Below are 27,708 nucleotides of genomic sequence, written 5' to 3'. Positions count from 1 at the left end.
AGATGCATTTGATTTTGTTTCATGACTGGTCACAATGGGATTTGAACATGCAATCTCTAAGCTGCTAGTGCAGCACCATAACCACTCCAATTTCTTGTGTACCTTGCTTTTTGTGTCGTCCCATTTCTTTGTTCAGTAGATGGATGATTCACAGGTTTTGCAGAACCTCTATCGTCTGACTCACTTCTCATGTGTACAAGATTCACAGTGTCCAGTGAGGTATGCAGATTTAAAAACAAACCTTTGTGTGTGTGTAATGCAGAAATTACAAATCATCAGCATGAAGAGAAACAAGATTCAATTGTTTTAGTTTATACTTCAGCTTCCTAATATCATAAAATGCTGTGTCACACCCAGTGTGTGTCCCTTTATTCACTGTGTCCCAGCTCTTGAAACACAAGCAATTTCCTTTGGTGAGGGAGTCAAAAGCAAAGGGGAACAATCTTAAAATGAGAAGATAAAAGCATAAAACTGCAGATGCTGGAAATCTGAAGTAGGCCTTCCAGGAGTGAAATCAAGAAGCATTTTTTTTCATGTCAAGGGTAGTGGAAATCTGGAACTTTCTTGATAGAAAGATTGTGGCTGGTCGGTCTATTGAAATTTTCAAGACTGAGATCGAGTTTTGTTAGGCAAGGATACTAAGGGATATACATTAAGAATGGAAAAATGGAGCCCAGTTGTGGATCAGCTATGATCTAATTGAATGGTGGGAATAGGCTGAAGAAGCTGAATGGCCTACTCCAGTTTCTTTGTCGCAGTCACCATCTCTCATGCGTGAGCTTGGACAATAATTGTCAGCGGGAAATTTGACCATGGTATCCCAGGGATGGAGAAAATAGTGTGATATCCTTTGAAAAAGCCAAACCTATACAAGCAGAAAGTCGATGAATCCTACCTCCTTCCTCACAAGGAAAAAGAAGGCCAGGCAAATCAATGAAACAATTGGAAACACGTGGAAAATTTGAAAATGGTTGCCCAGAACAGAACCCTGTGTGAAAAACAGGAAAAGACCTACAATTTGCAAGGAGAAATGTGGTTGAATGATGAGGGTGGAAGGAGGTTCTGGGGAATCACAATCAAATCCAATCCTAGCCTTGCCCAACGCCCACAAAGGCACCCTTTCCCATCAGAATTACTGGATGTAAGTAAGAAACGTGAGCAATTCTGCCCCCAAAAATCGATGGCTGTTGACGTGACTTGTGTTCCTATCACTATTTGAGTTAGAATGTGATAGAAGGTGAGACTTCATTGGCCCATATTGCTTAACTGCCGCTGGATAAACTGAGTTCCCAAAAATAAGGTGGTATGGTTTAATGTCATTAATGAGTTGTTCTTGTGGTTTATGTCTGAATGTCTCTGGTGTCAGTTGTCAAACTTAAAAGATTTTTTCTCTTACTCTTTCTCCCTCTCTCTCTCTCTCATTTTTTCCTATTTAGATCCTCAGGATATTGAAGGCAACATGGAAACAGCAAAGGTTGTCGACTTGATCCCATGGATGGATTATGAATTCAGTGTAGTAGCAACCAATACCCTGGGGATGGGAGAACCCAGTCTGCCATCTGCGAAAATCCGGACAGCTGAAGCAGGTGGGGTGCCAGCTGCGGGAATATTTCACATTTTATTCCTTATAATAAATTATTGTGCAAATCATGCAGCATTTTGGAAATTTCATAACCTTTAGTCATTGGTAGAAAGTATACTTGTAACTGTGGTGGGTTGGTATCACACTTCTGTGGATAGGGTTCTTAGGAACCCTAAGCAATATTCAAATTCAAATGAGCAACATTTACCCTCCTTCCCATCAATACTTTGCCATCCTGACTCCAATTTGATTTCAGCTTGCAAAGGGAGTAAGCTGTCATGAGCTATGAACCACCTCATGTCTGTTGTTCTATTGCCAATATTGATGCCTACTATGACATGCTCCCCCATTGTCAGGCACTCCATTTGGCACCTGCCGGGGTACAATAGAGTCTGAGTAATAGTCAAGAATCCCAAGCAGGAAGCTTTGAACCTATGTTGTACCATTGATGGGACTGGGATTCTTTTTACAGATGCATCCTGTTGGTTTGTTCTTTGCACAAGAAAAATTTGGATTATCCACTAAATCATATTAAGCATTATTAGTGAAATGGCAATGTAAGGTAAAATCATAAATACAACTTGAATTAACAGGTAATTGAAATGTGCTGACTTTGAATTCAGAACAGTCAATTTTTTAGCTGCTTCTCACAGCTTGCAATAGATTATATCATAAGATTTGCAGGTCATGCCATTAAACCAACTGAGGTCATGGCCCATAGGGTTAACAGGCTCTTATTTACCTTTGGGATAGATGTCCTTCCATCAGTCAATGTATAGAATAAGACTGCTCATCAGAACTGTGGATGAGTCCTCATCATTCTACCTTCCTGACCTGAGGTTAAAAGCATCTATGGCAATGCTGAGATGAAGAGGGTGATAAAGAATGATTAACTGCGCCGCTGGTCAATTAGCTAGTAGCTGTGTGAGCTGCGGCTTCATGTTGTAGTGCTGGTGAGACTGGTTTTAAAATATGCTTTGTCGGCATTTGAATGGAACTTCAGACCATGCTGACTCAATATTATCCCACCATTGGCCTGAGTCGCACAGAGAGTCCAGTCAGGAAGTCCTTATTGTCCACATACAGTGGTCTGCTTGCTCAAGTAGAGGAACAAGATGCAATGTATTGTAGCTAAGATTAGAGTAAGATTAAAAGAACAACTGTGAAAAAGTGGAGGAAATAAATTTTTATTTTTGATTACCTTTTATGAGACTGTTTAATATATAGTTTAAAGAAAATCAGGGCCTATACCGTAGAGAATGGCAAAATCAATTAAATGTTGACTCTGATTCTGTGTCCTTACCTAGATTTTCAAACAAAATTCAAGGCTTATTTTTGAAAGAAACTAGATACTTCACTGTTGAGTTGTTAAAAACATTGACTTGACTTGGAGCAATTGAGCTCTGAAGGGATAACTTTATGAAGCCCGGCTTCCAACGTTAAACCTCACTGGGTTAGTGATCAGGTCAGGAATAGGGTTACAATACTACACCACCAGTTCTGCACACTGCAGTCCCACCTCACAAGGTAGAGCCTTATAACACTGAGTTTAGTGTTCCTTGTACTGCAGCTTGATGTTTGGAATGAAGGATTGGTGTTTATTGTATGTGTTCAGAATCATGGGAAACACATTAAATAAGGGGATCTGAAAAAGGAGACATGGAAAGCTACAGAAAATCAGTAAAACTGTTCACTAGATTTGTCTTGTTGAGAAATACGTGAAATCCCAAGGCCCATGTGGAACTTAGGAAACAGCAGGGTCGAAAAGCATACAAAAGAGATCACCTAAATTAGAAAGCAGTGATTAGGTGCTGAAAACTATGATTTTAAAATTGATTGAATGAAGGTGTTGAGATGAACTGGCGAACAGCAGTATACAAACTATTGACCATTGAACTGATGTGATCCTCGGTCCTGCCAATTCAGGCCACGAACCTGGTTGAACTGGTTCTACCTGCATTTATATTTCCTCGTTGCAGTTTCGTCCTTTGTCCTTTGATTGACCTAGAGGTTGGGAAATGGATGTCTTCAGCACTGTTGCCTCATCATCAATGGACTATTTCTGAATCTGAACACCAAGGCATGCAGATTGAGGTTTGTACAAATTAATGGAAGTGAGGAAAAGGCACCATAAAATGTACATACGTGTCTCATGGAGCAGAAAGGAACTAGGATCCTCCCATGTTTCAGGATCTTTCTGGTTATAGCATGCTAAAGATGTGGAACCCAACTTGATGTTCTGACCCCAAGTGCAGTTAAACACCTCATCTTCCAAGCTTCGGAGGCTTGGAGGTAGTTGCTACTTCTCTCAGTATCTGCTTAATCTAAGGACATTTAAAGCAGGGCGGCTGAGCAGTGTGTACAGGACAAGAAGATGTGCACTTGGAATTTTGAGAAGATCAAAACAGATTGCTGACAACAAGAAATCTGAATGGCTGTCGAGCTGCTCTTGGTCTTGACTGAAGAAGTTTCTTTCCATGTTCGGCCACTTGGCTTCTCCATTTGGTGATCAATAAATATTTTCTTCACTTCAAGCTCAATTCTGACATAAGGGTGTGCCGCAAACTCAAATTTAGATCAAATGCATTTTTCATAGAAGCTGCACATAACAACTTTTATATTATGGGTGTGTAACAAAGGAACCTGTGTGTGAACAATCTGGTAGTACGATGTTACAAGCTGTTACTTGATTTCCACAAGTCTTCCAAATCTAACTAAACTTGTTTCTTTCAACTGTTCCGCCTTGCATGGTTATACTCTCAGAAAAAAAAGTATGCTATACTGAGGTCATTCAGAACTTCTGTTGCTGGTAGGGTGGAGCTGAGGGAAACGGGAATATTTTCAGCACTTGCAAAAGATCAGTTTCCATTTCATGATGATGTATCTTTTGTGAGGCACATTTGCTCCTTATTGAGAGAAGTTTTACTACTTTTAATTTTCATTTAAAATAACAGCACAATGTGTAAAATTGCAAAATAGAATATAATACAGGTGTACTGCTGTACAGTGACTGTTTAGAGTCAATGATATAATTTCAGCATGACTTTCAGTATCTTTTTAGCGTATTTTGGGTTTACACGATTGTACAACTAACTCTATCAATGATTTAACATGTACACTGCAGTCATATCCTTGGAAAGTCATCTCATTCACATTCATTCCTGAACTTAAAGGCCTGTTGGATTGTTTAGAGAACTACATACAGAAAATCTTAAACATTTGAATCATTACTCAACATCAGCTCCCAGCCTTTCAGTCAACCATTGTTTAATGGGTGATTATTTTTTACATGTGTGTCTGTGTATGTGCATGGTGCAACTCAAACCTGTGACTTCCTGTCTATTTTAATACATCTCAGTATGTTTTCTTCTCTGGATCCATTTTGCTGCTGTTACTAAAGATGCTGAAGTATGTAGTTATTGGTGTTCCTTGCTTTATATTGCCAACGGCAAAAATACATTAAATTCATACCTTGCGATGTACAATAAGGTTAGGTTGACTCTAGGCACAGCAATTCTGGTCATTCAGTCTTTCAAAAGATTGGATTCGGTGTTACCAAGTTGATCGTAACCTTTCATGCTACCATGTTCAGCTTTACTTCAAGTAGAACAATGTGAAGTAGCTCTTTCCACTTCTACCATCTTGGCGTGAGATACATATATTTGTGTGTGTATTTGTGCATTGCTTTTGATGCAGATGAATTTGACTGATAAGGCACCTTTAGAACATATTCAGCATGTTTCTGATGATTAATCAAATGCTTGTTCCCTGTTAATCCCTAGGATTCCATAGTTTAGTACCTTTACTATACATTTCGCATTTTACCGTCAGCAGGCTGGATCACTTCACGTGGAAATGTTTGGCTGTTTGCACCCGTCTTAAAAATTAAGAACTGAATTTTACGTCCCGCGGGCGGGTGCGTGCCCGACCTAATCGGGTATAAAATCGCGTGGGAAGAGTCGGACGAGCGTCCCGACATCAGTGTGCAATCGTGATATTTCACTTGGGTGGCGTGCGCAAAAGTCGGAAGCGCATTCACCGATAATCAAGAGGGCAATTAAGCCCATTAACGGCGCAATTCTCTCCGATTTTTTGTGGTCTGTCCAACCTTACAGTTTGTGGATGGGCGAATTGGCCATGTGGCCTTTGCATTTTTTAATCAAACCTCATCCAAGGATGGGTTTAAATTTCCGTTATGAAATAGTTTTTTGCAGCTTTTATAACCTCTATTTTAGTGTTTTCAGGTCTGCAGTTCCCTGAGGCAGCCGTCTGCCTTCAGGAAGCTTTCTTGCAGCGCTCACCCGCGCCCGTGGAAATGTCATCCCCGCACCACCCCGGCAGTACTAAGCAAAACCTTTCAGCACGTGTTTCACACAGGCTGGCTGTTAATTGGCCAGCCGGTGTGAAAATGCGGTCGGGTGCCGATCAAGGTGGGGAGCCCATTTCCTGACTGCTCCCAGGCCCGCCAATCGCACGTGCTTGCCGAAGGTAAAATTCAGGCCTACATATTGCTCAGCTTAGATTGGTGCTTCACCCAAGCCCTATTCCTTCCCTTTTATCACATAGAACCACAGGTAATGTTGTCTTGGGTCTATTTTGTCTCTGTACAGTGACCATGTGGATGAATCTAAGATTGAGGAGGACTATTTTATTAGCCCATGCTCTAGAAGGTCAATCCTCTACATCTCAGCAAGGACCTAACACAATAATGACAGCATTACTTGCTTAACCATGTTGGATGTATTGGTGTTTTATATGTATAATCTTAAATACTACTTGCAGGACAAGTTGATAGTTAGAAGAGAAAAGGATTTGCATTTATATAGTGTCCTTCATGACCTCAGTCAATGACATACTTTTGAAGTGTAATCACTGTTGTAATATAGGAAGTGTGGAATGCAGCAGCCAGCATACACACATCTAGCTCCTACAAACAGCAGTGCGATGTTAGCAGTGTTAATTGAGGGATAAATATTGACCAAGACAGTGGAGAGAAGGGACTGTAGGGCCTTGATTTAATCATTCATCTGAAAGACAGCTCCTCAGTGCAGTATTCCCTTGGTGTTGCACCAGAGTCTCAGTGAAGATTTTTGTACTCAAGTCTCTGAAGTCAGACTTGAACCTTATCCGTCCTGGCTCAGAGATGAGAATGCTACTACTGTGCCACTGCTGATAGCTGCTGACCAAGCATTGAAAATGTTTCCATGTAGTAGCAATCAAAAAGGAAGATGGACATTAGCAAGTGAAAGATGCCATTAGTGAGACCTCACTTGGTTTGCTATGTCCAACCGTATTAATATATACAAAGCAAGAGTGGCAGATCCATGGAGAATCCGATATGAATACTTGTTGAGAAGAAGGAAGACCGAAGATTTGTATTTCAATCTGGCAGAACAATTTGGCAGAGGTGGAGAATTCTTTGTGTTGTTAGGAAATAGAGTTAGTTTAAGTAAGTTAAATTGGCTTTTTTGGGTGTTAGGAATGAGTTTTAGCTTTAATGTTTAAGTTTGATTTGTATTTCTGTGTATCTGTGTTAAGAAAAGGTCAGATTGAGTTTTAGTTTCACTTTAAAAGGTGCCTGCATTTCTAATGAGAGCTTACAACTGTAAGAGAAGTTAAGCAAACACTGCAGTAGAAAAACTGGGCTGTTGCCACAGGGGCCCAGAGAGGCAGGTCCTCTCACAGACACACACAAAAGAAATTAGAAACAGCAGTTTATGAGTTCAGTTTTGAGACAGCTGCCAGGGAGAGACTGGACCAAAGGGAACAGATGGCCAGTCCCAAGCTAAAGAAAAAAGTCCCCAAGAATCCAGGGGAGTGGAACAGGAGAAAGGCCCAAGCAGACCTTCTAGTCAAAGGCCCTGTTCTTTGGAGGTGAAGTAAAGAGCAGGAAGAAAGGCTTCAAGCTTAAAGAGGCAAAGGCTTGGGAAAAATCACAAGGTCTAGAGAGACAGCTGAAGGTCTGTAACTCCTTGCTATGTACATGTGGAACAGTGATGTACTGTTGATGGCTGAGTTGGTGAGGGAGAGTGCATGGAAGAAAGCTTGAATGCATGTGGTGACACAGGGAAGAGGAACATCGGAAGAAGAGTTTGAAACCCTGGAGGTTAATCCTTACGGAAGGTGCCTGGGAGAAAGTGTCAGTTTGAGAGAAATTCCAAAGCGAGTTCTTGGAGAGTGGAGATTGTAAACCCTCGTGTGAAAGACAGAGTGCAGTGAAACTGGTTGAATCACTGTGTGACATGCATCTGCGGGGAGTGGAGGAGATATCCATAGCATCTGGTTGAGGTGGCATATGTCACTTGGTTTCAGAGTGTGATGTGCCTGACGACAGGTTATTAATTGGTTTACATGGACTGCACTTAGTGTGAACATTAGAGTATAAGGTAGCTTTTGTAACTTGTGTTACCCTTACAAATCTGTATATATCTGTAAAGTTATAGTTGTGGGTGAAGGAATATTGTAATATAGTTAATCTTTTCTTGTTTAATAAATGTTTTATGCTTTTGTTAAAAGTTCATTAGCTGACTCCGGTGACTCTATTCAGTAGCCCCTCTCCACGTATCTGAACAAACAAATAAAAGTTAGGATCTATCAAGCTGGATTCCAGCCTGGGATCAGGCTTGTCCAGTGGTAACCTCAGCTGGGGGTCATAAAAGTATAGGGTCAGAAAACGAGGATATGATTACTAGAAAAAGATCTTCAAGTTTAGAGCAATGTACCAGAATGGTTATATTTATAGAATAGGCTGCTACTTAGCAAATTCAATGGAATTGGCTAAAGCATTCAAGGATAAATGACAAGCCTGGTCCCAAGACTATAAAAGGAGGAAGGGACGAAAGTAACCTGGGATCATGGATGTAAAGCAAAAATAAGCTGATTGACTCATTCTCATTCCTCTCATTTGCATTTTCTAAAGTAGCAGTCAAAATCAAACAATTTCCTTGTTGGGGCACAGTATTAAGCCAGTAATGATATCATCCACACCCTGTATGTTTGACACCGGTTGTTTATATCTTGCTATATAATGAAGGCCATTTATTGCCTTTCCCAAAATAGTGGCAACTTTCATTCTGCTTTGGGTCTGGTGCCATTTCAAAGGAGGCCTGAGGACATTCCTGAAAAAAAAATTCACCTAGATCATTGTTTTACATTGGAAAAGAACATACTGAATAAAAATCCATTTATTTCTTTTACATGGTGTTCTTTGTATTGAGACCTGAGGCCTAGATTAAATAGCTATACAGAGGAAAGATAAAGTAGCTTGATCTTTGTTCCAGAGATATCTTCTGCGATTGCACAGAATGCAGTGATGTATTGTAATTGTAGCACATGGAAGCTAATGGATACCAGTGAGATCCATGACAACCACATCCGCACTAAGTGTTTGCAGCTCGAGGTACTTTGGCTTCGAGATGACGAGCTGGAATCCAAGTTTTGGCCACTGAGGTTCATTAGGAAGAGAGAAAATTATCTGGACATTTTATTCCAAGAAGCAGTCACACACTTTGTGCTAGGCACTTCAGATTTGGGCCGTGGTCAGGGACAGGAGGCTGTAACTATGAGTGAAGCAGTTAAGAGGAGTAATCACAGGATAGCATTTCACATTCAGTTTGAGGGTGAGAAATTTAGGTATGAAACTAGTGTCTTAAATAAAGGTAATTATAAGGTTTTGAAGACCCAGTTAGCTAAGGTGGAATGGGAAAATAGGTAAAACAGGAGAGAAGCAGTGGCAGACATTTAAGGAGATATTTCATAACCCTCCACAAGGATATTTTCCATTGAGAAAGAAAGACACTACGAGAACTATGCACCATCGTGGCTAGCTCAGGAAGTTAAGATGATATCAAATTGAAAGAAAAGATGTACAATGCTGCAAAGAATAGTGGTAGCCCAGAAAATTGGGAAAATTTTAAAAAGCAAGAAAGGATGGTTTAAAAATAATAGAGGGCGAAGTATTCAAAGACAGTAAAAGTTTCTACAAGTATATAAAAAGAGACTAACTAAAGTGAACATTGGTCCTTATAGGGTGAGATTAATAATGGGAAATAAGGAAATGGCAGAGACTTTGAACAAGTATTTTGTGTCTGTTGACAGTGGAAGACAACAAAAGTATCCCAAGAGTAGTAGAAAAAACAGAGAAAAAAGGGAGGGAGGAAGGAACTTAAAACAATCACAATCACTCGAAAAAAAATGCTAGGAAGACTAATATGGGACTAAAGGCTGACGAGTCCCCTGGATCTGATGGCCTGTGTCATAGGGCCTAAAAGGAAGTGGCTGCAGATATAGTGGATTTATTGATTGTAATCTTCCAAAATTCCACAGATTCTGGAAAGGCCCCAGTGGATTGGAAAAATGCAAATGTAACCAACCAGTCAAGAAAGGAGGGAGACAGAAAGCAGGAAACTATTTACCAGTCAGTCTATCGTATGTCATTGGGAAAATGCTGGAATCCATTATTAACAAGTTAGTTGTAGCAGGACATTTGGAAAATAATAATACAACGAGATAGGGTCAGTATGGTTTGGTGAAAGGGAAATCATGTTTGAGAAATTTGTTAGAGTTCTTTGAAGACATAGCAAGCAGGGTGGATTAAGGGGAGCCAGTGGTTGTGTATTTGTATTTCCAAAAGTCATTCGATAAGGTGCCATATAAAAGGTTACTGCACAACATAAGAACTCATGGTGTTAAGGGTGATATATTAGCATGGATAGAAAATTGGCTGACATGAAACAGAGAGTCAGGATAATTGTGTCATTTTCAGGTTGGCAAACTAACAAGTAGAGTGCTGCAGGCAACAGTGCAGCAACTATTTGCCATCTATATTTGTAACTTTGGATGAAAGGACAAGACTACATTATAGCCAAATGTGATGATGATACAAAGGTTCAGGTAAGAAAGTGGAGTTAAGGGCACAATCAGATCAGCCATGATTTTATTGATTGGTGGAGCAGGCTCAAAGAGCCAAATGGCCCACTCCTACTCCTACTCCTATTTCTAATGATCTCAAGATATTATGTAGTCACAGAATAATTAGGGGGAGAAATTTGCTCACGTAGCATCGCTTCTGGCAGCACGATGCAGACTTACAACAATTCCCCGGGGAGGGAGCAGGCCGTGTATTTAGTGGCCTGCAACAGTGACCATCCCAGTAAGTCTGTGTAGCACCGTCAAAAGCAGTGCTACATGAACAAATATCTCTGCCTTAATATCTGTCAGCATCACATGATGTGTTGCACCCATTCTTGCAGTGTGCTAATGGATAGGATGGGTGTGATGCTTCTTGTGTGCTTGTCTTTTATTTAACTGTATTCATTCCTTAAGATGTGTCTCAGGAATGGGCCATCAGCCAAGGTACTATTCTGACATGCTCTGTTTTATTGTGTGGCTCAGACTGAAATTTACGTGAAGCCAGTTGTTGCAGTTCTACCTGGAGTGAGCATGTACCCACGTAATAGGACAGACACTGATCTTTTTAGTGGGACAGTCATCATCTCATGAACAGGTTCGGATAATGCCAGAAACGAGAGGAGTAAAACTTGTCCAGTGTATAAACCCCAAGTTGACCTTGGAAATGATTCCAATTGATTGTTTTTTATAATGTACACTATGAAGCTTGTAGGGATTGTTTCCATTGTATTTTGAGGAGCTGTTCGTGTGTTCTGTGTGTATCTCATGCATGGTGGTCCCAGAAAGATCTGTGGCAAGTGACATAAATGCTGCAAAAGTAACAGGGCCTAACATGCACCCAGTCTCATTCCCCTATCACCTCTGTGCTCACTGATCTACATTAGCTCTTGTTCCAGCTGTACCTTGATTTTAAAGTTCTCATCCTTGCTTCTAAATCTCTCCGGATCCTTGCTCCTCCCTATCTCTGTAATCTTCTCCAGCCCTACAACCCTCCAAGATCTCTGTGCTTCTCCAATTCTGGCCGCTTATGCATCCCTATGTTAGGGGCATGTGAGAAGGGGTAATAATGACTCCCCAACCCAGCACCCCAAGTCTGACCGTAACAGGGTTTTTTTGTGATTTTATCAGGATGATATTATGTACTTAATGCATGTGCTTAACCATTAATGTGCTGATTGCAAAGAAATTAGTCTGTAGGCTTTTTTGAGTTTAAAACAAAAAGGCTAGTTCTTTTGTTAAGTTAAAAAGCCTACCTAGGTAAAGGTATAAAACTACTTAAAAAGGTAAATCCATTCACAACCCACTCTCTCTCTCACACACACACACACACACACACACACACACACACAGAATTGCAAGTTATACAGTAAGGAGTTACTTTCTTAGCCAAATTAATGTTCAATGCAGAAAGGCAAAAACAAGTGTTCACTGTTTATGAGTCCTTTGCTGATGGTATCTGTGGCTGCGGCAAATGTTTCTCTATGGTGATTTTGAAATTCCAGGAATTGAAGCGCATGTAAAACTGCAATTGCCAGAGACAACTTCTTCTAAAACATAACCTGTCTTTTCCAGATGTCGATGATTTTTGCCCCTGAGGTTTCTTTCGATGGAAATTCACTAACTCTGTGCTGGAGTTTTAAACAATTGGATTGGGCCTTGAACTTGAGGAGGAGTGCGACTTCCCCTTTGGCAGGCTTTCAATGACTACTGCTCAGCAGCTTGCATCTTGTAATAAAAGTGATTTCAAAAATGGTTATTCTAGTCACATGACCTCCCTGCCCAAAATGATTTCAGAAGGTATTTGCTTAGCTGATATCTGGACATGGCCAAAGTGATCATATTCTGTATTGTCCCAGCCATTAATTCCTGAATATCCATTATCCATCTTGATGAGATAGGAAGAACACCTTTCCATGCAGCTATTGTCCCAGTAGACTTTCTGTCTCCGCTTGAGAAGCAGCCTTATCAAAATGCAAATGTGAGGTCCAGAGCAGTGTCAGTAAATCTTTTGAAATAGTTCTTGACATCAGGTGTGAAATTCCATGAGGATGTTAGGGCAAGCCTTAATGATACTCCACATTGGAACCTTACAGATAACTGGCCAACTAGTCATACCAGACATCAGCTAACTTGTGGCAGCCATCTTAAGGCAGTGTTTTTGCTTGCTTTTCTAAAAAAAATCCTTTTTAAACAGTTCAATACATGTTTGATCAGCCAATTAAATTACAGATTAATATCACTTATGCACAAGTCAAACCATTGTGACACCTGATATCAATTCTCCACCATCAACAAAAAAGCAAAATACTACGGATGCTGGAAATCTAGAACAAAAACAAAAATACCTGGAAAAACTCAGCAAGTCTGACAGCATCTGTGGAGAGGGATACAGTTGATGCTTCGAGTCCGTATGACCCTTCATCAGAACAAAGACATATAGAAATGAGATGAAATATAAGCTGGTAGAGTGGGGTGGGACAGGAAGAGCTCGATAGGGGGCCAGTGATAGGTGGAGGCTAAGAAGAGACTGCCAAAGATGTTATAGACAAAAGGACAAAGGTGGCGATATTATCTAAAGGAGGTGCTAAAGGGGACATTAAGGGTAGCAAGCAGGACAAGTTAGTGACAGATGGCCCTAGTGGGGCTGGGGTGAGGGGGAAGGGATCGAAATAGGCTAAAAGGTGGAGATGAAACAATAGATCAAAATAAATTTAAAAATAGGAGGGAAAAGAAAAAAATATATTTGTTAAAAAATTATAAATTATTGGAAAAAGGGGGATCGGAAAGGCGGTTGGTGGGGGGGGCGGATTGGAGAGGGAGTTCGTGATCTGAAATTGTTGAACTCAATATTAAGTCCAGAAGACGGTAAAGTGCCTTTTAGCCCATTTCGATCCCTTCCCTCCACCCCACCCCCACCAAGGCCATCTGCAACTAGCTTGTGCTACTTGCTACCCTTAATGTTCCCATTAGCACATCCTTTAGATAATATCACCACCATCAACACCCCTTTGTCCTTTTGTCTATGACATCTGTGGCAGTCTCTTCTTGGCCCCCACCTATCACTGGCCCCCTATCGAGCTCTTCCTGTCCCACCTCCCTCTACCAGTTTATATTTCATCTCATTTCTATACGTCTTAGTTCTGATGAAGGGTCACATGGACTCGAAACATCAAATCCACCATTAACATCTGTGCCTGCTGCTGCCTAGACCCTAAGATCTGGAATTACCTCCCAAAACCTCTGTACCCCTCTCTTCTTCAAGGCTCTTTTAAAAACCTACCTCTTTGATCAGGCTCCACTAATATCTCTTGACATAGCTCTGTCAAACTTTGTTTGCCAGTGCTCCTGTGAAATACTAGTTCCCACCCGGCCCTGGGTTCTACTCCATTGCTGCGGAATGACCTTTGCTCTGCCACTCCCTGCTTTCTTCCAGTTGCCGCTGACTCCATTCATCCTTTGGCTGGTGGCCTGGACCTATTGGTGTGTACTACACATCACTGAGGCCACTGTCAGGGAGGTGGTAGTGCAGTGGTAATGGCACCGGTCTAGGAACCCAGGCTAATTGTCTGGGGACACAGGTGCAAATCCCACCATGGCTGCTGGTGGAATTTAAATGCAATGAATAAACCTGGAATTAAAAAAGCTAATCTCAGTAATAGTTACCATGAAACCATCATCGATTGTGGTTAAAAACCCACCTGGTTTACTAATTCCCTTTGGGGAAGGAAATCTGAAGTCTTTAACTGGTCTGGCCTATTTGTGATTCCAGACCCAATCTGGTTAACTCTTAACTGCTCTCTGAAATAGCTTAGCAATCACTCAGTTGTATCAAACCACTACAAAGCCTACAAAGAGGAATTAAACTGGATGGATCACCAAGCATCGACTTATGCACCAGAAATTACAATGGCAAACCCAGCCCTCTCAACCCTGCAAACTCGTCCTTACTAACGTCTGGGGACTTGTACCAAAATTTTGAGAGCTGCCTCACAGACTAGTCAAGCAACAGCTTGACATAGTCATAGTCAAGGAATCATACCTTATAGATAATGTTTCAGACACCACCATCACCATCCCTGGGTATGTCCTGTCCCACCGACAAGACATACCCGCCAGAGGTTGCGGCACGGTCAGGGAATTGCCCTGAGAGTTCTCAACATCGACTCTGGACCCCATAAAGTCCCATGACATCAGGAAACCTCCTGCTGATTACCAGCTACCCCCTGGCTCAGCGGATGAACTGGTGCTTTTTCATGTTGAACACCACTTGGAGGAAGCACTGAAACAGGGGCTAGGACCCAGAATGTATTCTGGGTGGGGGCCTTCAATGTCTATCACCAAGGAGTGGCTTGGTAGCACCACTACTGACTGAGCTGGCTGAGTCCTTAAGGACATAGCTGCCAGACTGGATCTCTTGCATGTGGTGAGGGAACTAACAAGAGGGAAATACTCCCTTTACCTCATTCTCACCAGTCTACATGTTGCAGATGCATCTGCCCATGATAGTATTAGTAGGACTAATCATCGCACAGTCCTTGACTGTGGATACCTGAGTTGAGGATACCTTCCGTCATGTTGTGTGGCATTACCACCATGCTAAATGGGATAGATTTCAAACAGACTGAGCAACTCGCTCATGACTCACAACAAAGATATATCTCAGTGAGAAAGAAGGATTCTAGGAAAGGGATAAACCAACTATGGTTAACCAAGGAAGTTAAGGATAGTATCAAATTGAAAGAAAAACATAAAATATGGCAAAGATTAGTGGTAAGTCAGAGGATTGGAAAAGTTTTAAAAACCAACAAAAGGTGACCAAAGAAATAATAAAGAGGGAGAAAATAAACTTTGAGGGTAAACTAGCAAGAAATATAAAAACGGACAGTAAGAGCTTCTTTAGATATTTAAGAAGGAAGAGAGAGGCCAAAGTGAACATCGGTCGCTTAGAGAATGAGGCTGGGGAAATAATAATGGGAAACCAGGAAATGGCAGAGGAGTTGAATAAATGCGTTGCATCAGCCTTCACAGCAGAAGACACTAACAACATTCCAAAAATGCTAAATAATCAAAGGATAAAAGTGGAGGAGGAAATAAATATGGCGACTATCACTAGAGAAAAAGTACTAGGGAAATTAATCAGGCTAAAGGCTGATAAGTACCCTGGACCTAATGGGTTGTGTACTAGGATATTAAAAGAATGAGCCACACAAATAATGGATACACTGGTGGTAATCTTCCAAGAATCCTCAGATGCTGGAAACGTCCCAGAAGATTGAAAAACTGCCAATGTACAAAGAACAAAGAAAAGTACAGCACAGGAACAGGCCCTTCGGCTTCCCAAACCTGCGCCGATCATATTGCCTGTCAACTAAAATATTTTGCATTTCCGGGGTCCGTATCCCTCTATCCCTATCCTATTCATGTATTTGTCAAGCTGCCTCTTAAACACCTCTATCGTACCTGTAGTGCCCTTATTCAAAAAGGGAGGGAGACAAAAAATGGGTAACGAGAGGCCAGCTAGCTTAACCTCCGTCATTGGGAAAATGTTAGAGCCTATTATAAAGGATGTAATAGCAGAGCATTTAGAAACACATAATATAATCAAGCAGAGTCAGCATGGCTTCTTGAAGGGGAAATCATGCCTGACAAATTTATCAGAATTCTTTGAGGAGGTAACAAGCAGGATAGATAAAGGGGTACCAGATGTAATATATTTGGATTTCCAAAAGGCATTCTATAAGGTACGGCACATAAGGCTACTTAATAAGATAAGAGCCCATGGTCTTGGGGGCAGTATACTAGCATGGATAGAGGATTGGCTAACTAATAGAGGGCAGAGAGTTGGGATACGGGGTGCATTTTCAGGATGGCAACCTGTAACTAGTGGAGTGCCACAGGGATCAGTGCTGGGGCCACAATGTATATTAATGACTTAGATGAAGGAAGTGAATGTACTATCGCCAAGTTTGTGGATGACACAAAAATATGTTGAGAAGGCAAGTGATGAGGATGACACAAAGAGTCTACAGAGGGATATAGACAGTTAAGTGAGTGGGCAAAAACTTGACAGATGGAACACAATGTGGCAAGTTGTGAGGTTATGCATTTTGGCAGGAAGAATAGAAGAGCTGAATATTATTTAAATAGAGAAAGATTGCAGAAAGCTGCAGGACAGAGGGATTTGGGAGTTCTCGTGATGTATCCCAAAAAGTTAATATACAAGTTCAGCAGGTAATAGGGAAGGCAAATGGAATGTTGGCCTTTATTTCAAAGGGAATGGAGTATAAAAATAGGGAGGTATTGTGAAAACTATCCAAGGCACTAGTTAAACCACACCTAGAATACCGTGAATAGTTTTGGTCTCCTTATTTAAGGAAAGACATGCTGGCATTGGAGGCGGTCCAGAGAAGGTTCACTCGGGTATTGAAGGATTTTCTTTTGAGGAGAGGTTGAGTAGGTTGGGCCTCTACTCATTGGAGTTTAGAAGAATGAGAGGCAACCTTATTAAAACATATAAGATTCTTAGGAGGCTTGACAGGGTAGATGCTGAGAAGTTGTTTCCCCTTGTGCAAGAGTCTAAGACCAGAGGGCAGAATCTCATTGTAAGGGGGTGTCCATTTAAAACAGATGAGGAGGATTTTTTTCTCTTAGTAGGTAGTCAATCTGTGGAATTGTTTATCACAAAAGGCTGTAGAGGCTGGGTCATTAATTATATTCAAGGCTGAGAGAGACAGATTTTTAATCAGTAAGGGAATCAAGGGTTATGGGGAAAGGCAAGAAAGTGGAATTGAGGATTATCAGATCAGCCATGATCTCATTGAATGACAGAGCAGACTTGATGTGCCGAATAGCCTACTTCTACTCCTATGTCTTTTGGAATTATGAGGCGCTGTGGGCCATCAGCAGCAGAATTGTGTACAACCACATCTGTAACCTCACGGCCCAGCGTTTTCCCCTCTCTACCATCAAACTGGGGGATCAGCCCTGGTTCACTGAAGAATGCAGGAGGCATGTCAGGAGAAGCACTAGGAACACCTAAAAATGAGGTGTCAATCTGGTGAAGTTACAACACAGGAGTACATTCATGCCAAACAGCGAAAGCACCGTGCGATGGACAGAGCTAAGCAATCCCACAACCAACGGATCAGATCTAAGCTCTGCAGTCCTGCACATCTAGTCGTGAATGGTGGTGGACAATTAAACAAATAACTGGTGGAGGAGGCTCCACAAATATCCCCATCCTCAATAGTGGGGAAGCCCAACACATCAGTGCAAAAGATAAGGCTGAAGCATTTGCAACAATCTTCAGTCAGAAGAGCCAAGTGGATGATACATCTCAGCCTCCTCCTGATTTCTCCTATAACACAAATGCCAGATTTCAGTCATTCGATTCACTTCACCAGATTTCAAGAAAAGGCTGAAGGCACTGGATACTGCAAAGGCTGTGGGCCCTGACAACATTTCAGCAATAGCACTGAAGACTTGTGTCCAGAGCTAGCCACGCCCTTAGCCAAGCTTTTCCAGTATAGCTACAACACTGGCATCTACCGACACTGTGGAAAACTGCCCAGGTATGTCATGTCCCCAAAAAGCAAGACAAATTCAACCCAGTCAGTTACCATTCCGTCAGTCTATTCTCAATCATCAGCAAAGCGATAGAAGAGGTCATCAACAGTGCTATGAAGCAGCACTAACTCAGCAATAACCTGCTCACTGATGCTCAGTTTTGGGTTTCACCAGGCCCACTCAGCTCCGGACCTCAATACAACCTTGGTTCAAACATGGACAAAAGAGCTGAACTCCCGAGGTGAGGTGAGAGTGACTGCCCTTGTTGTCAAGGCAGCATTTGGCCGAGTGTGGCATCAAGGAGCCCTAGCAAAACTGGTGTCAATGGGAATCATGGGGAAAACTCTGCACTGGTTGGAGTCATACTTAGCACAAAGGAAGATGGTTGTGGTTGCTGTAGGGCAATCATGTCAATCCCAGGACATCACTGCAGGAATTCCTCAGGGTAGTGTCCTCGGCCCAAACACCTTCAGATGCTTCATCAATGACCTTCCTTCCATAATAAGGTCAGAAGTGGGGATGTTTGCTGATGATTGCACAATGTTCAGCACCATTCGCAACCCTTCAAGTAACATTCGTGCTACACAAATGCCAGGCAATGACCATCTCGAACGAGAGAGAATCTAACCATCTCCCCATGACATTCAGTGGCATTATGTTGCTGAATCCCCCACCATCAACATCCTGCATGTTGCCATTGACCAGAAACTGAGCTGGGCCAGCCATATAAATGCTGTGGCTACAAGAGCAGGTCAGAGGCTGGGAATTCTGTGACGAGTAACTCACCTCAAGAGTGTGATGGAATGCTCTCTGCTTGCCTGGATGAGTGCAGCTCCAACAACACTCAAGAAGCTCAACACCATCCAGGACAAAACAGCCCACATGATTGGCATCCCATCCACCACTTTCAACAGTGGCAACAGTGTGAACCATCTGCAAGATACACTGCAGCAACTCACCAAGGCCCTTTGACAGTACCTTACGAACCCATGACCTGTACCATCTAGAAGGACAAGAGCAGCAGATGCATGGGAACACTACCACCTGCAAGTTCTCCTAAGTCGCATGCCATCCTGACTTGGAATTATATTGCTATTCCTTCACTGTCACTGGGTCAAAATCTTGGAACCCCCTCCCTAACAGCACTGTGGGTGCACTTATACCACACGGACTGCAGCGGTTCAAGAAGGCAGCTCACCACTCCCTTCTCAATGGCAGTTAGGGATGGGAAATAAAAATGCTAGCCTAGTCAGCAACACCCAGGGTCTGTGAAAGAACAATAACAATAATCACCTCAGTGACACGTCTGGGTCAGCCTCTGCTGTGTCATGGTCAATTCTCCACGCCTGCTTTGCTTTCCATATACCATATGCTTGCTAATACCCTGCCCTTCAAACGGCTCTTAAATCACTCATCCTTCACACCTGTCTCCAACTAAGTTTGTGGAAGCTTCAACCTGATTCCAGAAACCTTAAAAGTCAACATTGTCCAACTAGAGGACCTCTAAATTTAACTTTGGGTTTAGTCCTATTATTGTCTCCTCTCTATTCTCCGTTTACAACCAGGACACATTTGCCCTAATCTTAGCCATGCCAGTGTAATTCTGTGCCCCTACATGTTCTGATTTTGGCAGCTGCTCCATTCTTAAGCCCATTTTCTCCTTTTTCTCTCTTCACTTTATTAATTTTGGGCCATTTCCTCCGACTGTCTCTCCTTTCTATTACCCAGTTACACCTCCTTTCATTTCTCCTGTCTTGGATATGTTGTCCTACCCTAACCCTTCAATATTCCCCTACCTTCCTACTTTCCTGCAATTACCCATATTTGAATCCTTCTTGGATGAACCCGCTACTTCTCTCTGTGCATCTCTCAGCATTCTCCAGTGTGCCCATCAAGGCATTCCTTGCTCCCTCCTTATGAATAGCAACCCAACTGGCCCATTGTCCTCACTTGCCATCTTTCTCACTGAATGCATCTGCTGGGGGCTAATCTCCAGCCTCCTTCCTGTCAGTTTTCACTCATTCTTTCACAAAATGTGGGCATCACTGGCCAGGCCAGTGTTTAGTCCTCATTGTAGTTTCCCTCAAGAAGGTGATGGTGAGACCTCTTTTTGAACTGCTCTAAGCTTAGTGGCTTGGTGCAACTGATTGGCTTGTGCTATTTCAGAGACCAGTTCTGGAGTTACATGTAGGCCAGACCAGATAAGGACAGCACATTTCCTTCCCTGAAGCATATCAGTGAACCACATGGCTTTTTATAGCAATTTGATAGTTCCATGTGCATGACCAATTCTAGTTTGTTTTCCAGGTTTATTTTTGAACTGAATTCAGATTCCCCAATTGCCCTGGTGGGATTTGATCTCACATCTCCAGATCATTAGTCCAGCCCAGGGTTATTAGTCCAGTAACATCGCCACTACACTGCTGTAGTTGACCACTGCTGACCTGTGGACTCTCCACAGCTCCTGCCAGAAAGTTTGTTCACTTGTGAAGAAGATCCTTGCCATTCATGGCCTTATTGTATATGATTCCATCAACATTATGGCCTTGATGAAAACTTGGCTGGTAGGCAGTGACACTTGGCCCTTTACTGAAGTCTCCCAAGCTGGCTATATTTTCCACCGCTTGCTTTTCCCAAACCATTGTGGTGGCAGAGTGCTCCTTATCACCAAATCTCACCTTTGACTGTCCCCTCATTCCTCCTATTTTGAGAACCTCAGTATATGACGCCCCACATCAAATTTCTCACTCAGATAGCCTCCTTTCCTCCCTCAACTTTTGCAGCAAATGATTTCTCATTTTCGATGATTTCAACCTCCATTTCAACTCACTTTTCCCTCTGCCCTCTGACTTGCCTGCCCTGCCATCCTCCTTTAATCTCTCCTTCCATATAAACTCTTCTACTCTATTCACTTACCCTTGCCATCTCACCTGGTCACTCTAATCGCATGGCCTCATTTACAGACCAGACCATCTCTAATCATTACCATGTGCCTCTGACCACTTATCCCCTTTCAGCATTTCCTTCTGTGTCTGCCTCATAAAAAATCCCTCACCAGATCACTTACAACATCATTTTCAAACGGCCAACTGTCTAACCTTTGGCCCTTTGTTACCCTCAATACTTTCTGCAGCTATCAACCTGATAAATCACACATTCACCTCCACCTTTGATGCCCTTATCTTCAGTGAAATTTACTTTCTCCGTCCTCATTTTTCCTGTGTTACAGCATCACCTTCGCTCCCTTTAATCCAAATAGCACACTGTTGAACATAAATGGCGCACATTAGTTTAGCCGTTCCTCACCCTATCTAGTTGGACCTCCTTATTTTAATCATTCGCGGGATGTGAGCATCACTGGTAAGGTCAGCATTTATTGCCCATCTCTGATTTCCCTTGAGAAAATGAAGATGAGCTGCCTTCTTGAACTGCTGCAGCCCATGTGGTGTAGGCACACAATTCTGCCACACATGGAGTTCCAGGATTTTGACCCAGTGACAAGAAAGGAATGTTGATATGTTTCTACATATCTCAGGATTGTGTGAGACTTGGAGGGGAACTTGCAGGTGGTGGCATTCTCACATGCCTGCCTGCCACCTTTGTCTTTCCAGGGAGTAACAGTTGCAGGTTTTGGAGTTGTTGTCAAAGCAGCTTTGGCAAGTTGCTGCATTGCATCTTGTAAATGTTGCACATTGCAACCATGGTGTACAGATGATGAAGGGAGTGAATGTTTGTAGTGGAGGATGGGGTACCTTTGTCTCCCTTGTTGGAGACGCTCTTTGCCTGGCACTTGTGTGGTGCAAATATTGCTTGCTGTTTATAAGCTTAAGCTTATTTTATCCTGGTCTAGCTGCCTGCGGCAAGGACTGCTTTATTGTCTGAGGGAATTGCGAACTGCTGAACATTGTGCAATTATCAGCAAACATTCTCACTTCTGACCTCATGATAGAAGGAAGTTCATTAATGAAGCAGCTGAAGATGGTTGGATCTAGGACACTACCCTGATGTCCTCCAATTGTGATGTTCTGGGAGTGAGATGGTTGGTCTCCAGCAATCATAACCATCTTTCTTTGTGCTAGGCATGGCTCCAGCCAGTAAAGAACATTTCCCCGATTCCCATTTACTTCAATTTTGCTAGGGCTCCTTTCTGTCACATTCAGTCAAATGCTGCCTTGATGTCTTAGCCAATCCTCTCACCTCACCTCTGGAATTCAGCTCTTTTATTCATCCTTGAACCAAGGTTGTATTAAGGTCTGGAGCTGATTGGTTCTGAAGAAACTCAATATAAGCATTGGTAAGAAAGATATTGGTGAGTAAGTGCCCATTGATAGAGCTGTCAACATCTCTTTGCTGATGCTTGCTGAAACTGATGGGGTGATAATTGATCGAATTGGATTTGTCCTGCTTTTTGTGGACAGGACATACCTAGTCAGCTTTCCACATTGTTGGGTAGATGCCAGTGTAGTATTTGTAGTTGAGAAGCTTAGCTAGAAGCGTAGCTAATTGGGGAGCACAAGCCTTCAGCGCTACAGCTGGGATGTTGTCAGGCCGCATAATAAATATTTCTAATCAAATTTATAAATCAACCTTGCTATGTTGTATATCAACATCAACCAGTCACTCTGGTGATGATAGTAATCTGTTGGAGGACAAAATGTTGGACTGCTGCAAGCCCTTATGAACACTTGTATCTGCAACCAGGATAGCAGCAAGCTGAGCCTGAATGAGAGCAATTTGAGCTTCCATTACAACACTCAGAATTTGGGTGCTTTCTCCTTGTGATGCAATGGAAGCTGAGACTTTGGCCATTACATGCTGCATCATGATTGAGGCCACAAACGTGCTCATGGATTCAGCCACCACTTATATGCTGAAAGTAATGAATTGTAAGCTCTGCGCAAAGCCCTATGCAAAGTTGGTGCCAGTCTCTTTCGTCCTCCTGGACATTGGCCACTGGATTTTTGGCAGCCTTGCCAATGCACCAAGCAGGCAAAAAGCAGGACAAGTCCAACCCAGCCAATTACTGCCCCATCAGTCTACTCTCGACCATCAGTAAAGTGATGGAAGGGGTCATCAACAGTGCCATCAAGCAGCACTTGCTTAGCAATAACCTGCTCACTGACGCACAGTTTGGGTTCTGCCAGGATTATTCAACTCCTGACCTCATTACAGCCTAGGTTCAAACATGGACAACAGAGCTGAACTCCAAAGGTGAGGTGAGAGTGACTGCCCTTGACATCAAGGTAGCATTTGGACGAGTATGGCATCAAGGAGCAAAACTGGAGTCAATGGAAATCGGGGGCAAAACTCTCGGCTAGTTGGAGACATACCTAGCACAAAGGACGATGGTTGTGGTTGTTGGAGGTCCATCACCACAGATCCAGGACATCACTGCGGGAGGTCCTCAAGGTAGTGTCCTCAGCCCAACCATCTTCAGCCGCTTCATCAATGACCTTCCTTCCATCATAAGGTCAGAAGTGTGGATGTTCACTGATGATTGCACAATGTTCAGCACCATTTGCAACTCCTCAGACACTGAAGCAGCCCATCTCCAAATGCAGCAGGCCTGGACAATATCCAGGCTTGGGCTGGCCATCTCCAACAAGAGAGGATCTAACCATTGCCCCTTGATGTTCAATGGCATTACTATCACTGAATCCCCCACTATCATCATCCTGGGGATTACCATTGATCAAAAACTAAAACTGGACTAGCCATATAAATACCGTGACTACAAGAGCAGGCCAGAGGCTTGAGATCCTGCAGCGCATAACTCACCTCTTGACTCCCCAAAGCCTGTCCACCATCTAGAAGGCACAAGTTGGGAATGTGATGGAATACTCGCCACTTGTCTGGCTGTGCAGTTCCAATAACACTCAAGAAGCTTGACACCATCCAGGACAAAGCAGCCCGCTTGATGGACACCGCATCCACAAACAGCCACTCCCTCTACCACCGACGGACAGTGGCAGCAGTGTGTACCATCTACAAGATGCACTTCAGGAACTCAACAACGCTTTTTAGACAGCATCTTGAAAACCCTTGACCGCTACCATCTAGAAGGACAAGCAGATGCATGGGACCACCACCACCTGGAATTTCCCCTCCAAGCCACACACCACCTTGACTTGGAAATATATCGCCGTTCCTCCACTGTCTCTGGGTCAAAATCCTGGAACTCCTTCCCTAACAGCACTGTGGATGTACCTACACCACATGAACTGCAGCAGTTCAAGAAGGCAGCTCACCAACACCTTCTTAAGGGCAACTAGGGATGGGCAATGAATGTTGGCCTAGCCAGCAATTCTCACATCCCATGAATGAAGAAAATAAAAGCATTTTCTTATGCATGCCCATCATATTTTTTTCTATAGCCCAACCCATTGAGGTGTTCATGTGAGTGCTGTGCAGCAGAACTTGAGTGTGACATTTCCCTCCAGCGAGCTGGCACTTCTGCTGGGCTTGTCCACTGTCTTAGCTGCAGGCCACTGATGCTTGGTGTCTTACTGTGTGCAGGTTCTGCCTCTAAGCTACCCTCTAAATTACACGCAGTGATGGTATGTGAGCTGGTGGCTATGAGTGCTGGTGTTTCTTTGTCATCACCGTCTTCCTGCTCTTTCACCCACTTCTCTTTCACTCCCTTCTCTTCCATTGCTGCTAGAAAGTTGTAATTCTTGGATATCTGACAGGGCAAAGGCAGAAGGGTGAGGAGCAGGGCGAAGCAATCGGGTCCACGCTTACACCAACTGCAGCTTTTGAGATAGATTTTAAATAGTTGAAGCCCCAAGGCAATCTACTGGTAACAACCTGCCAACCTAAAAATGATCCATTTAGGCCCCTAACCTGAAGAGTCAGTAGCGAGAGAGTGGGTTAGGGTGAGGGAGAGGCTGCAAATCTGGAGAGTCGGGGTGAAGCTGATTACAAACCCACTTGAAGAGAACTTACCTCCCGCTCCTCTTGCTTCTCACTGCTCATCTCCGGAGCCTGTGTTCACAGCGAGGGTTCACGAGAGGAGGCAGTGAGCGGGAGAGTCAGGGAGTGGGAAGTTTTGCGAGAATGTGGGTTAGGGAGCAAGAGAGGCTACAAGCTGGAGGGTCAGCGAGAGAAAGGATCAACAAGAGCATGGTTTAGAGTGTGGAAGAAGCTACAAGGCAGAGGGTCAGCAGCGAGAGGCTGGGTTGGGGAGTTGGAGAGGCCACAAACTGGATGGTCGGGAGCAAGAAAAAGTGTCAGGAAGAGGGAGAGGCTGCTCCAAAATTACATTGATCAGGTCACAGCCCTACATCAGACCAGTGGGAAACGACATTAAAACGAATTTCGTGACTCTAAATGAGAATAATGCCCCATTGGCATTAAAGTGAAACAGCGTAAAACAGGGCAACATTAAACTGGGCTTTCTGTACTGCGCGTTTCTGCATTAATCAAGACCATTTTGTGCCAGGAAATGAAAATGATTGGAAGATTGCAATTTCATGCTTTGAGTTGTTGAATTAGAAGTGGGCAACCAAATTGTGGAATGAAGACTAGGCCCAGTTGAAACACTCAGTAAAGAAATAGACAGTCTACCGAGAGAGTAGAAGACGTAGACAGTCTAGCGAGCAAATAGTCTAGAGGCAAAGGGACTTGTTTTCTTCAGGGAGAGTAATGATTTATTTGTCTTCTGAAACATTACCAATTTGGCTCAGTTTCAGAATGGCCAAATATATTTCACTTGAACTTTTGCTCAAACAAAGTTTGACTCCTTTTTTTAAGCATTTGTCTGTGAGCAACACTATGGACGATCAGTTAGCAATACCAATATGTAGAGAGCAAGAAGGTGGTTTCAACATATTTCAAAATGCAAAAGGAATTCTTAAGACAAAATGTTTCTTTTTTGGAGATTGAGGAATTTGTCCATGTTTCAGTTCTACTATTGCTCCTAACTAATTTCCACAAATGAGCTTTTCCTTTATTGTTGGTGAATATGGCAATTTATCTAGGTTTAATAAATGTTTTAGTTGGCCAGGTCAAAATATTCTATGAGGAATCCAGTCTTGTAACTGCAGTAATCTGTCATGTCCAAGCTGTATCTGTCATTTTTACAAAGTGTAACTATAAGAACATACCTCACTCATGATTTAATGTTTAAGATAAGGAATAAGCTGTGTTTAATTAGATATTAACAAGTTGTGAAGTGATTGTATATTTGGATGTTATTTTTCTTCCCTTACCTCCTCTCCTATGTTGAATCCTTGATGGAGCCTATTTTCTGAGGCACTGATTGTACTTTCATTCCTTACACATGTCCCAATTATTCCAGGCTAGGGTCGGCAATAACTGTCAGCGGATTAATTGCCATATTGGGTGATGGTAGAGATTGGCATTGTTCTAAAACCTGGCATTGTTCTAAAGCCTGACATTGTTCTTCCTTAACTTCAATACTCAACTTTCTAACAAGGATTCCTCTATAGTGATCAAGAATGGGAGATCAGGCTGACTTCCCCTGTTAATCCAGGATAGTGAAGCAAATTGTCTCACCCTTAGCACTCCCTAGCTGTAATCTGCTAACTAGACACTGCCTGGTGATTGATCCTGATATCACCCTGGTCTATATACATTAGGTTCTTGCAGAAGGGGTGCGATGAGTTTTGCAGTTAGAAATTGTCTAGGAAGTAAGACCCTTCCAAAAGCAAGACAGACAGACTGAGCACATGATTAATTATTTTGTTTGCCATTTTGTGAGAAGGCAAGTGAAATTGAGTGAAGTAAGTGAGGTTAGTTCACAGTTGTTACCCTATGTTAACTTACGCATGTAAAATAAAGCAACTAATTGATTTATATCTGATCTTCCCTCAATGATGTGATTTTCAAACCATCTTTCCAAAGATTGAAGAAGCCCATGCAAGGGTAATGCAAATGAGTCAATACTTAGCTCTGCTCACAAGGGGCCTCCTATTGTTAACCCCAGGTAACACTGTATAATATAATTAGTGCTTGGGTATTCAGGGTATGCTCCTGAACACAAGATTCTCAAATCACCTACAATGCTATACCTGAGGTTTTGTATCTCATATGACTAAGTGGTAACTGTTGCTCTTTGGTGACTTTGCCTTCAGTGGGACTAACATGTGTTTCCGAGGTGCGGAAATCTGCTGGGTCTTGTTTCCCCAACCTTCAAGCGAACCGGTGTAGTGAAGGGAGAGAGGAACCATTCAATTTTCACTTGTTCTGCCTTGTCCCGTTTTAGACGGACCACTGCTATTGACCAATTGCTTCTCATGGAGAAGCGGTCAGCATTGTTGAGGGGGCTATGCTGAGTTAATCTCCAGGACCAGACCTTAGACTGATAGGTATTTTCCCAATTGGCCACAATATGATTGTCTCCCCATTTGAGTGTTCAGCTTCCTCCCTTGAGCACTCTCTAGGTCAGAGTATCAGATAACCGACAACAAATTGTCCATCCTGAAGGTTGGCAGTATTTCCATAAATAAGGCTTTATTTTTCTTAGTTTGTTCGGTGTGAACTTCCCATTCAATCCATTACATGAAAGAGCTACAGCTCAGTCTGTGTTCAATACAGAGTTACGTGTTTAACAGGGAGCATGCTTTATTGTTAAAGTTGATTATTTTTGTAAGAGGAGACCCTAGGCACACGCAATCTTGGATATTCTC

The 27,708-nt window shown here is 42.6% G+C and overlaps 1 protein-coding gene across 5 annotated transcripts in view; it reads left to right on the top strand.

Annotated features, from left to right (window-relative positions):
* The window catches only part of cntn1b (contactin 1b), an 836,554-nt gene that overhangs the window by 548,608 nt on the left and 260,238 nt on the right, over positions 1–27,708 (top strand). For 4 of the 5 annotated variants that reach the window (XM_041216323.1, XM_041216321.1, XM_041216322.1 and 1 more), the window contains one exon: positions 1,437–1,586. In XM_041216323.1, the coding sequence (XP_041072257.1) occupies positions 1,437–1,586 (150 nt within the window). Of the gene's footprint in view, positions 1–1,436; positions 1,587–12,064; positions 12,242–27,708 lie in introns of those variants that run through there. The other variant, XM_041216326.1, reaches the window with a different exon arrangement.

Source organism: Carcharodon carcharias, chromosome 21 (genome assembly GCF_017639515.1).
Source record: "Carcharodon carcharias isolate sCarCar2 chromosome 21, sCarCar2.pri, whole genome shotgun sequence".
NCBI lineage: Eukaryota > Metazoa > Chordata > Chondrichthyes > Lamniformes > Lamnidae > Carcharodon > Carcharodon carcharias.
This window is presented reverse-complemented; position numbering and strand designations above follow the sequence as displayed.